Genomic DNA, 14,351 nt, shown 5'->3' with positions numbered 1-14,351 from the left:
TTTGGCTTTTCTCCTGGCTTCATTGTAAATTTCTTCTTTCCCTTGTTCTGTGAATTAGCATGTTGTTCCTAGCTACATTCCGTTCTTTTATTGCTATCTCGCACTCGCTGTCAAACCAGTCGTTCCGTTGAGGTTTGTTCCTTTCTCCGATTGTTTCTTCTGCTGCTCTATGTTGTCTTTTATTGATGCCCATATATCGTTGACGTTTTGTTTTCCTGTCCATCGTGTTTCCTCCATATACTGAGTGACTTTGCTCCTATATTCGTTGACTGTTTGTTCGTCCCTTAATTTCTCTATGTCCCATTTCTTGACTTAGTGCATGTTGGGCTTCCGTTGTGTGCTTATTTTTGTGTAGATACGGGTTACTGCCAAATAGTAATCGGAGTCTATGTTAGCTCCCCTCCTTGTTTTCACGTCTTGTATATTCAACTGTGTCTGCTGTCTACTACAACATGGTCAATCTGATTTTCGGTCTTCCCGTCCGGTGATTTCCATGTTACCTTGTGTATTCTTTTATGTGGGAACCATGTGCTAGATATGGTCATGTTCTAGGAAGCTGAAAAGTCAATTAACCTTATGTCGTTGCCGTTTGTTGTTTCATGCGCGCTATATTTCCCTATCGCTGGGTAGAAACAGCTTTCTTTACCGATTTTTGCATTCATGTCATCAACAATTACTTTCATATCATATTTCGGACATTCGTCATATGCTTTTTCCAGCTGGCTATAGAACTCGTCCTTGACTCTATCATCCTTTTCTTCGGTTGGTGCGTGGGCTGTGATAATGGTTATGTTGTATGGGTTTGCTCTTACTCTGATTTTACATATCCTGTCGCTGACTGGCTTGAAGCTAATTATTTTACTAGGTATTTGACCCCTGACTATGAATCCCGTTCCAAATTCTTTCTTTTTGTTGTTTCCACTGAAGTAGATGGTTTCCTTTTGTCTTTGGTGAATGCCTTTATTGTTCCATCTCATCTCTTGTATGCCACATATGTCTATGTTATATTTCTGAATTTTGTTTGTTAGTTCTTGCAGGGCCCCCAGTCTATGTAGTGTTCTAACATTCCACGTACCGAGTATCAGTTCTTTGTCCTTTTTTCGTTTCCGGTCTGTCTTCCCCTTGATCCGTCCATTCCGAGGCGATTCTTCCGGTCTTCTAACAGTAGTTTTTTTTCGGGGCCAGGTTGTCGGCCTGAAGCCCAACCCCCAACTTGGAGGACCAGGCCCGACTTCTTCCGTCTCCTTACTTTCCACAGGGATTTTTCACCACAGAGGTTTTATACCCTGCCTCCGGTAAGGGTTAACAGCACCACCACTTGAAGGCGAAGTCGGACTTGGATGGGAGAGGTGTGAGGCTTCATTTCAAAAACAGATCTGCCATTCGGTGCACTTCACCACTCGAGTAGGTGCCAATTCATAACTAGTGCTAAATATATATTATGAACAAGAGTGGAAGACTTCCAAGTTAGAGATTTTGGTTGGCCTCTTTTGAATATGAGATACTTTAAAATATGCACCTTATAGAGGATCATCATACATAGAACTACCAGATGCGATTAAAAAAGAAGAAAGCTGTAATCAATATACAAAACAAGGATGAAAGATGCTTTTTATGCTCAAGATATAGAGCTTTATAACTCTCGGAATATAATATTGAGAGAGAGAAAGAGTACAAAAAGAAATAAATTATTCAAAAACTTAGAAACAAGATTAAAAGGTATAGATTTTCCAGTAAAACTAAGTGACATAAAAATTCAAAGTATATTCGATATATCGATTAACGTTTATATATACAACGAAAATTATATGGCGTACATTTCATATTAGACTCAAGAAACATATTCATACATTCTTAAAATGGAAATATGTTATACAGATAGTTATATTTACCATATTCAAACAAAAGACGTATACAAAGATATGAAAAATTATATTGATTACTTCGATACAAGTGAATATGCGGAAAATAAAAGATACAAGGTACCACAGATAAATAATTTAATAATCGGTAAAATGAAATATGAGGTAAAAGGTACATTTATAGAAGAGTTCGTAGGTTTAAGATGTAAAATGTACTGAATAAAAGCTCCACTGGTAAAGATTCTAAAGGTATGTTCGATAAAATATTGCAGAAAACCAAAAGGTGTTAAGAAGAGTGTTGTATATAAAGAACTAACATGTAAAGAATATCAAGATTGTTTGTTCAATTAAAGGGATTGCTATAAAAAGATTAAATTAATTAGAAGTTATAAGAACAGTATATTTAGTATTAAAGTAAGTAAATTAGTATTCTAAACATGATAAAAGATGTGTTTTGAAAGATGGGATAAATACTCTACCATGGGATCATTACAGGAAAGAAGAAAAGTAGATATGATGGTAGATATAGTTAGATACAAGTTTTATGGTTATTTTCATAAAAATTAAAATTTAAATATAAAAAGCAGGAATTTGGGTAAATATGAATAACACACCTTGTCAACCACACTACAAATATATACTATACATACAAAAGCATAATAGCACTCAGACGCAGAAAGAGAACAGCAAAACTAAAGATAGTAAGAACTGTAAGAAAGAAAAAAACAGAACCTTTTTTACAAATATGGAGTAAACAAAAATACAATAAACCGAACTTCAGATATACTATAACTAAATGTACTCAAGGACTAAATGATATTTTTGGTTATGTAATAAGTAGCGGAGATATTTATGCTATTTTATCAGTGAAACACGAAAAACTCTAGTTCTTTCTTACTAAACTAACTTCTAGTTAGTTTAAAACTAACTTATTAAAACTAACTTCTAGTTATATAAAACATTATAAACATCTTAAATATAATGTTAAAAACGGAAAACTGTATATTTATTTTAATGATTGTTATACAAAATGTCATAAGATAATATTTATTAACTCCAAATCTAATTGTGGAAATGAGGATTATTTAAATTGTAGATATTGTTTGTAGTGCATATTTATAATCTTTTTGTTTTTCCTTTATGACATTAATTGTGATAAGCTGCTATGCGAAGAGCACCCCACTTAACATAACTTAATTAATAAACTTTAGGAATTGTAATTATGCGAAATTTCATAACCAAAATGTGATAAAATATTAATTAGTTAAAATGCCTTTTTCAATACTCTTGCGCTGTGCCTTTTTCAATACCCTTGCGCTGTGTTAAATAACGTACTGTGATAGGCGATTGTGTTAGTTAAAGCACTGAGCTAAATCACATTAATGAAAAACTGTCCTTGAAGTATCCTAATTTGTCTACTTATAGAAACTACGCAGTACACTTGCAGTTTGGTGCGTTGCTAATATATTGCACTAGCAATAGAAATGAATAAATTAGCACACACTGCATTGTTGTGCGTTGTTTATCGTCTTCGTATCAAAGTCAGACTAACTTGCTTTATCTGCCAGTCTTTTCGTGCTTCTACCCCAAAGAGAAAATCCAGGATTTACTCTCAGGGCAACCCACTGATGCAAGAGCTATAATTAAAAGTGAGTCTATTCATTGGAATGCACTGCGGAAAGATTTTTCTTTTTCATCGTATAAGGAGTTCGAGGCAATTTTTATCGCAACCACTCGCACACATACAAACACATTTGTAAATACGATTGCAAAGAGAGAATTATTAGAAATTTTTCCATACGATTATTATTTAAAAAGTTAAAACTTTCGCACTGCTTTGTTATCGCATTTTCAATAATGCCATAAGCTACCACTAACGATTTCAGATTTTCTAGAAGGAAAAGATAAACCATAAACTAAAAAAGCACTGCAAACATGTTCTTAATTCACGTTGAGAACGATCGGGATGCGTCCTGAGAAAAATGTCATAGCTTGGGAATGGAGGTAACACCATGTCCCACACTGAAATCATCACTGACCACCAACACGTCTTTAAGAAACCAACACTGATGCATTTGAATTTGGCACAAATCGCACTCATTTTTGGCATTTTCACATTTCCCAACCCACCTCTGTAGACAGAGATGAAGCGACATTTGGAGTATCACTATTCAATACAATGGCCTCGAAAACTATGGATTCGGCACTAATATACGTCATTCTCAACTATTTTTACATATAAAAATTTTGTTACCAAGGGTTCTAATCGTGGCTGAACTTGTGTCTTAAGTTCATCCCGAGGGTCCTTTTTGTTTTCTCTATTGCGTATAGAAAATATTTACAGCATTATTTCGAAGAGCCTTCTCCACATTATATTCCAAACAATGTTTTAATACATTCTTGAACATTTTATTTAATTTATTTTCCGCCAAACCTTTTGGAAACATACTTACTGCATATTTAAAAATATTTCCCAAACACATTTCTGCAAAATATTTCCCGCAAATATTTGAAATACCTTCAGGAACCTGGCGTACAAATCTCGAAAAAAGAAAAACCTCTCGAATATCAATGAAAATATTTTCTCTTCGTTCAAAAAAAATTACTTGATACATGGGATGTAGACCAATGGTCACAAATTAGACTTTTCGATATTTATGCGTCTTAAACCTTGAAACGCAAATAATAGTTTGCAACCGTAATCTACATTGTTTGTTATAATCCCAACATAAAATGTTCTTGCGCACTAATTTATACTAGGCTGCGTAAAAATTCCAGAGGGTAACATAAAGCAAACCTTATAGAAATCAATGATAGCTGTGATCAAAATCAAAACCGGAATAGATCTACGTAGGTGTTCCACAAGAATTAATTCAAGACCTATACTACTTCTCTACATAAAAGACATCCCAGACCACCTTGAGAGACTAAACTTACTTTATATGCACACGATAAAAAGTCATATAAAATCAGAGCCACCAAAATCCAAAAGAAAATCGATAACAGTATGCCACAGATAATTTCCTGGTTTCTAAACACCAAACTCTTTCTAAACTCCGACAAAACATTCTGCTTATACTTGCGGTCTAAACACGCTAAGTTTTATGACATCAATTGCTACGAATAGACGACAAAATAACGGAACCTGGAAAAACAGTTAAGTTTCTTGGTCTTCTGATATATAATAACTTGTTCTGGTCTCAACATATTACAAAATTATTTAATTTATAAGCCTGTGTAATTTTCCTAATAATGCTACTTGTTCCCATTTTAAACAGAAAAGCATTACTAACAGCATACTATGCAGAGTTCCACAACCAAATGAGATATGAAATAACTTTTCTGGTTCATCCACTGAATTTAAGAAACCAAAAGAAACTGATAAGAATAATCATCAATACTTTTTCATATTATACTTCTTTCAGAACGCTTTTCTGAAACCTAAATATTCTTTCATTTCTTTGGGGACTGCGGTGGCCCAGTGGTAGAGCGTTCACCTCTGGTGCTTGGGAATGGGTTAGATCCCTGCTCCCGCCAAGTGAACTTTGAGGTGGACAAACACCGTGTGCGTGGGTTTTTCCGGGTTCTTCCGTTTGCTCCTACTTTCTTCATTCCACAATTTCATTCATCTCTCATCATCACCGTCTCCTTTAGCCTAACCGGCATAACCCTGGAACGTAAAACTCAAAAATTTCATAGTAGTAGTTGCATGACTTGGCCTCACTTTGGACTTTGACCCCGACCTTTATGACGTCATAGGTCAAAGGTCAATGACCTTGGCCCGGGGTCAATGACCTAGGGGTACATAGGACCACCCCCTCTAAATTTTGGCAGGGGTACCATGGCCCACCCCCTAAATTTTGGCAGGGGTACATAGGACCACCCCCCTTAAATTTTGGAAATTGCCAAATTTAAAAATTAGGTATGGTAGCCTAGGACCATAGTATGTACCTCTATCCGTATTGGGTGTCTATGTCGTTCCCTTTCATGGGTAAAAAATTGCCAAAAAGTCAAATTTCGGGGGTTTTTGACCTAATTTATCCCCTTGGATGAGGTGTTATTACTCTATATAGTTATATGGGCGTATACAGGGGTCCATTACCTTTCATAAGATATGGGTATATTAATGCACCCCTTGAAAAATTTGGGAGGGGTACCTTGGCCCACCCCTTAAATTTTGGAAATTGCCCAATTTAAACATTGGGTATTATAGTACAGGACCCTAATATGTATTATGATAAATTTGGGTGGTCCACCTCGTTCCCTTCTAGGGGTACAAAATTGCCAAAATATAAACGTAAGCAATACGTAGTACCACGTGTTTGGTTTTTGGTCGATTTTATCCCCTTTGATGAGGTGTTATTATCCTATATAGTCATATGGTCACGTATAGGGGTCCATTACCTTTCATAAGATATGGGTATATTGGTGCACTCCTTTAAATTTGGGAGGGGTACTTTGGCCCACCCCTTAAATTTTGGAAATTGCTCATTTTATATATTTGGTATTATAGTACTGGACCCTAACATGTATTATAATAAATTTGGGTGGTCCACCTCGTTCCCTTCTAGGGGTACAAAATTGCCAAAATATAAACGTAAGCAATACGTTGTACCACGTGTTTGTTCTTTTGGCCCAATTTATCCTCTTGGATGAGGTTCTATTACCTTATATGGTTATGTATAGGGGTCTATTCCCTATCATAAGACATAGGTACATTTGTACACTCCTTTAAAAATTTGGGAGGGGTACTTTGGCCCACGCTTAAATTTTAGAAATTGCTCATTTTATATATTTGGTATTATAGTACTGGACCCTAACATGTATTATGATAAATTTGGGTGGTCCACCTCGTTCCCTTTTAGGGGTACAAAATTGCCAAAATATAAACGTAAGCAATACGTTGTACCACGTGTTTGGTTTTGACCTAAGTTATCCCCTTGGATGAGGTCCTATTACCTTATATGGTTATATGGTTATGTATAGGGGTCCATTCCCTATCATAAGACATAGGTACATTTGTGCACTCCTTTAAAAATTTGTGAGGGGTACCTTGGCCCACCCCTTAAATTTTAGAAATTGCTCATTTTATATATTTGGTATTATAGTACTGGACCCTAACATGTATTATGATAAATTTGGGTGGTCCACCTCGTTCCCTTTTAGGGGTACAAAATTGCCAAATTTTAGTACAACCACGTGTTTGTTTTGGCTCAATTTATCCCCTTGGATGAGGTCCTATTACCTTATATGATTATATGGTTATGTATATTGGTCCATTCCCTATTATAAGACATGGGTATATTGATGCACCCAGGGAGGGGTACCTTGGCCCATCTCTTTATTTTGGAAATTGCCCAATTTAAACATTTGGTATAATAGTATAAGACCCTAATATATATTATGATAAATTTGGGTGGTCCATCTCGTTCCCTTTCATGGGTACGAAATTGCCAAATTTTAGTACAACCACGTGTTTCGTTTTTCACCTAATTTATTCACTTGGATGAGGTCCTATTACCTAATATGATTATATGGTCATGTATAGGGGTCCATTTTCTATCATAAGACATAGGTACATTGATGCACCCCAGGAGGGGTACCATAGCCAATCCCTTAAATTTTGGAAATTTTTCAATTTAAGCATTCGCTATCATAGTACATGACCTCAATATGTATCATGATAAATTTGGGTGGTCCACCTTGTTCCCTTTCATGAGTAAAAAAAATGCCAAAATATAAACATAAGCAATATGTTGCATCACGTGTTTGGTTTTTGGCCCAATTTATCCCGTTTGATGCGGTCTTATACCGTATATGGTCATATGGTCATGTATATAGGTTCATTTCCTATCATAAGACATGAGTACATTGATGCACCCTTTAAAAATTTGGGAGGGGTATCTTGACTCATCCACCCAGTTTTAGAAATTGTTTAGTATAAGCATTTGGTATCTTCGTACAGGTCTTCAATATGTACCACTATAAATTTGGATGGTCCACATCGTTCCCTTTCATGGGTAAAGAACTACCAAAAATCAAATTTCGGAGGTTATTGACCCCTATTTAGCACGTTATATGGTTTATTACCTTTATATGTTTATGTTCTCTTTTAAATTTGGGAATTATCAAATAACAACATTCGGTAAACGTTTTCTAGGACCCATTGGTGTTCCTCTTATGGCCAAATATTCAAAATTTAAAGGTTATTGACCGGCTTTATTATTAAATGCGTACAGGATTTATTACTTTTTCATAAGACATAGGTGTATTTGTGTACCAATCTTAAATTTTGGGAGGGGTACATTTCTTATTGTCATATCAATAATTGGTAATTGTTCTTAAAATTGGATAGTATCTCATTCATTGGGTAAATCATTATGATCACGTGATCAGTTATTGACCTATGATGGGATTAGGAGTCCAGGACATTGGTACATTTAAACTTTGTAGGATAATTTGAGAATGCGTCATTGGTATTGATTATTACAGCCAAATATAAACGTAAGCAATACGATGTACCACGTGATTGACCTTGATGAGGTAGTGTACAGAGATACATAGCTAACCTTATTGAATCTTATGACTCATAGTCTTAAGGGAATACATGCTACAACACTGGCAAAGTTATTGTTGATGCAATTTGATTGGTTGATCACTATCTTTCGTGCAATCTGATTGGTTGATCACTATCTTTCGTGCAATCTGATTGGTTGATGAGTTTCAAATCTTTGCTGCATTCAGTTTTGTTTTAACATTTAAAAAGTTTGAAACTTTGGTTTGACATTTTTTCGTTTGATATTTTTAGTTTAAAAATTTTTGTTTCGAAATTTTTTTTTGTTTGAAAATTTTGTTTCAAAATTTTGTTTGAAACTTTTCGTTTGAAATTTTTGTTTGAAAAGTTTTTGTTTGAAATTTGTTTCAAAATTTTTTGTTTGAAAATTTTGTTTAAAATTTTTTATTTAAAATTTTTCGTTTCCAAATTTTTTGTTTGAAATTTTTTGTTGCAAAATTTTGTTTGAAAATTTTTTGTTCGAAATTTTTTGTTTTGAAATTTTTTGTTTAAATTTTTTTGTTTCGAAAGTTTTGTTTGAATTTTTTTGTTTGAAACTTTGGTTTGACATTTTTAAATGTTTGTGCACTCATTAGTAAAGAACCGGAACTGTTAGAACTAAAACCTTTGACAACATTGTGGTGCAATAGTACACGTCAGAACATAGGGTTGTACTTGAAATGAAAAAACACAATTCATTGAAATGGATCATTTTATTACACTCCACATACATCCATACCAGATAGTGGTTCTGGATATTGTCGATACAATGTATTTTGAACTTCTTGCACTAGTTTGTCTTTAGCATATAATTTTAATTCCAGTTGAAGTCTTTTAAGGTCTAATGCAATATCAATTGGTGGAAACTCAATGTCCATTTGATCACAAATAAACTGTTTATCAATACAGGTATGCACCCACGAACGATGTTGACAACCATCACAATATCTAGATACATGTTGTACAATATGCATAACACATTTTTCAAAATAGTACTTTTTCAGGAATATACTTGTTTTGTTGCACACTTCCACTGCATGTTTAACACACTGAAATACACTCATGAATTTGTTCCATTCCGTTTGTGTTAGATACACCATGTTGCGAGGGACATGGAATGTACTCTTTTTACGTAACAGCACCATCTTCTCTTCGAGGACTGTACGCATCACCACTTCATGATTTGAGCCTAATGATTTGACTATGGTCACATTTAGCTCATCATGAAAATAATCGTTCATTTGGTCGATTCGTGAACATAATATTTGCCATTCTTCACAGGCCAGTTGTACACCAAATTGTTCTGCTTTGCCCAATCGAATCACTGGTTCAAATTGTCTAGCACTGATACCAATCATCACATGTTTTGTTTATTGGATAATAGCTTGCGAAGATGAAGTCTTTATCGTTAGAAGTACACATCTTTCCTCCTGAAAAGCACTTGCTCAAATGATTTCACGGTATTGGTTGGTTTATAGTTATTGCTGACGTCATGTGCTGACGTTTGAATTTATGGTTTCATCACAGTTGCTGACGTCATGCTGACCAACCAAATTCATACAACTATGTCTAATGTGCTGATGTTTGAATTCATGATTTTGCTGACGAATCTGGCTGTGTACTAAATTCAAATTGATGACTTCGACCCAAGAATCCTTTATAACATAAAGATACAGATCCAGTATTTAAGAAACGTAACAGTTCTTCTTGTTTTGATGGTTCCATGGGTAAATATCTTGCTGGTAAAATTATATACTTATCATTTTCAAGCTTCACTACGATTCTTAATCCAAACTTTGTAGGGATCATTTGGCTAGCTAAGATTCTATAAGGTACATTCTGTTGTAAATCAGTAATCTTGGTAAATGATTTCATCACATCACGTGTGTTTAGAAACTGCAGACAAGTAGCCATGATGACGTTATCATGAATACTAACTCGAACGATACTTATATATGATGCAAAACTGATGACGTTGCGTTATCATTTTCTGACGTGTACTGTTGCACCCCAATGTTGCCAGAGGTTTTTAGTTCTAAACAGTTCCGGTTCTTTACTAATGAGTGCACAAATTTTAAAAATGTCAAACCAAAATTTCAAACAAAAATCTTTGAAACAAAATTTTGAAACGAAAAAAATTTCAAACGAAAGAAATTCAAACAAAATTTTGAAACGAAAAAAAAATTTCAAACAAAATTTTGAAACAAAAAATTTCAAACAAAAAATTTGGAAACGAAAAATTTCAAACAAAAATTTTAAACAAAATTTTGAAAACGAAAAAATTTCAAACAAAAAAATTTTGAAACAAAAGTTGTCAAAAAAAATTTCAAACAAAATTCTGAAACAAAAAATTCAAGCAAAAATTTGAAAGCAAGAATTTTCAAAAATGTTTCAAGCAAAAAAAAAATTCAAACTAAAAATTTTTACGTTTCACGGTTAACCGTCAAACTTTATCCGGTTTTTAACTATTCGATTAACAAATAAACGGTTTTGATCATATTTATCAGTGACTGCAAAATGTTGAACGAAACCAAGATTTTTTAAATGTAAAACAAAACTTAAAAACTGAATACAGCAAAGATTTGAAACTCATCAACCAATCAGATTGCACGAAAGATAGTGATCAACCAATCAGATTGCACGAAAGATAGTGATCAACCAATCAAATTGCATCAACAATAACTTTGCCAGTGTTGTAGCATGTATTCCCTTAAGACTATGAGTCATAAGATTCAATAAGGTTAGCTATGTATCCCTGTACACTACCTCATCAAGGTCAATCACGTGGTACATCGTATTGCTTACGTTTATATTTGGCTGTAATAATCAATACCAATGACGCATTCTCAAATTATCCTACAAAGTTTAAATGTACCAATGTCCTGGACTCCTAATCCCATCATAGGTCAATAACTGATCACGTGATCATAATGATTTACCCAATGAATGAGATACTATCCAATTTTAAGAACAATTACCAATTATTGATATGACAATAAGAAATGTACCCCTCCCAAAATTTAAGATTGGTACACAAATACACCTATGTCTTATGAAAAAGTAATAAATCCTGTACGCATTTAATAATAAAGCCGGTCAATAACCTTTAAATTTTGAATATTTGGCCATAAGAGGAACACCAATGGGTCCTAGAAAACGTTTACCGAATGTTGTTATTTGATAATTCCCAAATTTAAAAGAGAACATAAACATATAAAGGTAATAAACCATATAACGTGCTAAATAGGGGTCAATAACCTCCGAAATTTGATTTTTGGTAGTTCTTTACCCATGAAAGGGAACGATGTGGACCATCCAAATTTATAGTGGTACATATTGAAGACCTGTACGAAGATACCAAATGCTTATACTAAACAATTTCTAAAACTGGGTGGATGAGTCAAGATACCCCTCCCAAATTTTTAAAGGGTGCATCAATGTACTCATGTCTTATGATAGGAAATGAACCTATATACATGACCAGATGACCATATACGGTATAAGACCGCATCAAACGGGATAAATTGGGCCAAAAACCAAACACGTGATGCAACATATTGCTTATGTTTATATTTTGGCATTTTTTTTTTACTCATGAAAGGGAACAAGGTGGACCACCCAAATTTATCATGATACATATTGAGGTCATGTACTATGATAGCGAATGCTTAAATTGAAAAATTTCCAAAATTTAAGGGATTGGCTATGGTACCCCTCCTGGGGTGCATCAATGTACCTATGTCTTATGATAGAAAATGGACCCCTATACATGACCATATAATCATATTAGGTAATAGGACCTCATCCAAGTGAATAAATTAGGTGAAAAACGAAACACGTGGTTGTACTAAAATTTGGCAATTTCGTAACCATGAAAGGGAACGAGATGGACCACCCAAATTTATCATAATATATATTAGGGTCTTATACTATTATACCAAATGTTTAAATTGGGCAATTTCCAAAATAAAGAGATGGGCCAAGGTACCCCTCCCTGGGTGCATCAATATACCCATGTCTTATAATAGGGAATGGACCAATATACATAACCATATAATCATATAAGGTAATAGGACCTCATCCAAGGGGATAAATTGAGCCAAAACAAACACGTGGTTGTACTAAAATTTGGCAATTTTGTACCCCTAAAAGGGAACGAGGTGGACCACCCAAATTTATCATAATTCATGTTAGGGTCCAGTACTATAATACCAAATATATAAAATGAGCAATTTCTAAAATTTAAGGGGTGGGCCAAGGTACCCCTCACAAATTTTTAAAGGAGTGCACAAATGTACCTATGTCTTATGATAGGGAATGGACCCCTATACATAACCATATAACCATATAAGGTAATAGGACCTCATCCAAGGGGATAACTTAGGTCAAAACCAAACACGTGGTACAACGTATTGCTTACGTTTATATTTTGGCAATTTTGTACCCCTAAAAGGGAACGAGGTGGACCACCCAAATTTATCATAATACATGTTAGGGTCCAGTACTATAATACCAAATATATAAAATGAGCAATTTCTAAAATTTAAGGGGTGGGCCAAAGTACCCCTCCCAAATTTTTAAAGGAGTGTACAAATGTACCTATGTCTTATGATAGGGAATAGACCCCTATACATAACCATATAAGGTAATAGAACCTCATCCAAGAGGATAAATTGGGCCAAAAGAACAAACACGTGGTACAACGTATTGCTTACGTTTATATTTTGGCAATTTTGTACCCCTAGAAGGGAACGAGGTGGACCACCCAAATTTATTATAATACATGTTAGGGTCCAGTACTATAATACCAAATATATAAAATGAGCAATTTCCAAAATTTAAGGGGTGGGCCAAAGTACCCCTCCCAAATTTTTAAAGGAGTGCACCAATATACCCATATCTTATGAAAGGTAATGGACCCCTATACATGACCATATGACTATATAGGATAATAACACCTCATCAAAGGGGATAAAATCGACCAAAAACCAAACACGTGGTACTACGTATTGCTTACGTTTATATTTTGGCAATTTTGTACCCCTAGAAGGGAACGAGGTGGACCACCCAAATTTATCATAATACATATTAGGGTCCTGTACTATAATACCCAATGTTTAAATTGGGCAATTTCCAAAATTTAAGGGGTGGGCCAAGGTACCCCTCCCAAATTTTTCAAGGGGTGCATTAATATACCCATATCTTATGAAAGGTAATGGACCCCTGTATACGCCCATATAACTATATAGAGTAATAACACCTCATCCAAGGGGATAAATTAGGTCAAAAACCCCCGAAATTTGACTTTTTGGCAATTTTTTACCCATGAAAGGGAACGACATAGACACCCAATACGGATAGAGGTACATACTATGGTCCTAGGCTACCATACCTAATTTTTAAATTTGGCAATTTCCAAAATTTAAGGGGGGTGGTCCTATGTACCCCTGCCAAAATTTAGGGGGTGGGCCATGGTACCCCTGCCAAAATTTAGAGGGGGTGGTCCTATGTACCCCTAGGTCATTGACCCCGGGCCAAGGTCATTGACCTTTGACCTATGACGTCATAAAGGTCGGGGTCAAAGTCCAAAGTGATGCCAAGTCATGCAATTACTACTTTCATTTTGCATTCCACTTCCTTCATTGTATATATACGAAAAATTAATTTTGCTCAAATAAACAAGAACTGTACAAAAAGAACTCAGATAAACATGAATAGAATACAAGAACGAAGATATGTTTCCAAGTTCCTCTTCGTAACATCATCTTGTTTTCGAAGCCAATTGCATACAAAGGTGTATAGCTCAACAACTGATTGCCTAATCAAACTAAGCCTTTTATCAAACACGAAAGCTTCAAAAAGTTAGTACGTAATCTTTTGCTAAATCACTGGTTTTACCGTTTGGAGGAATACTTGCAAACTAATCTAGGTTCTGC

The 14,351-nt window shown here is 34.7% G+C and overlaps 1 protein-coding gene across 1 annotated transcript; it reads right to left on the bottom strand.

Annotated features, from left to right (window-relative positions):
* Positions 1-548: 548 nt before the first annotated feature.
* LOC145689789 (protein CFDP2-like) lies at positions 549-977 on the bottom strand. Its single transcript, XM_081763994.1, has one exon. It carries the CDS (start codon positions 975-977, stop codon positions 549-551), a length of 429 nt encoding a protein of 142 aa, XP_081620120.1.
* Positions 978-14,351: the final 13,374 nt, after the last annotated feature.

The sequence above is a fragment of the Thermobia domestica genome, chromosome 7, assembly GCF_964235325.1.
Source record: "Thermobia domestica chromosome 7, izTheDome1.hap1.1, whole genome shotgun sequence".
Classification (NCBI taxonomy): Eukaryota; Metazoa; Arthropoda; class Insecta; order Zygentoma; family Lepismatidae; genus Thermobia; species Thermobia domestica.
The sequence above is the reverse complement of the archived record's forward strand: the minus strand, read 5'-3'. Positions and strand labels throughout refer to the sequence as shown.

Excerpts from the sequence above, each read along its gene's own strand:
- LOC145689789 (XM_081763994.1), bottom strand. The coding sequence starts at position 977 with ATGAGATGGAACAATAAAGGCATTCACCAAAGACAAAAGGAAACCATC.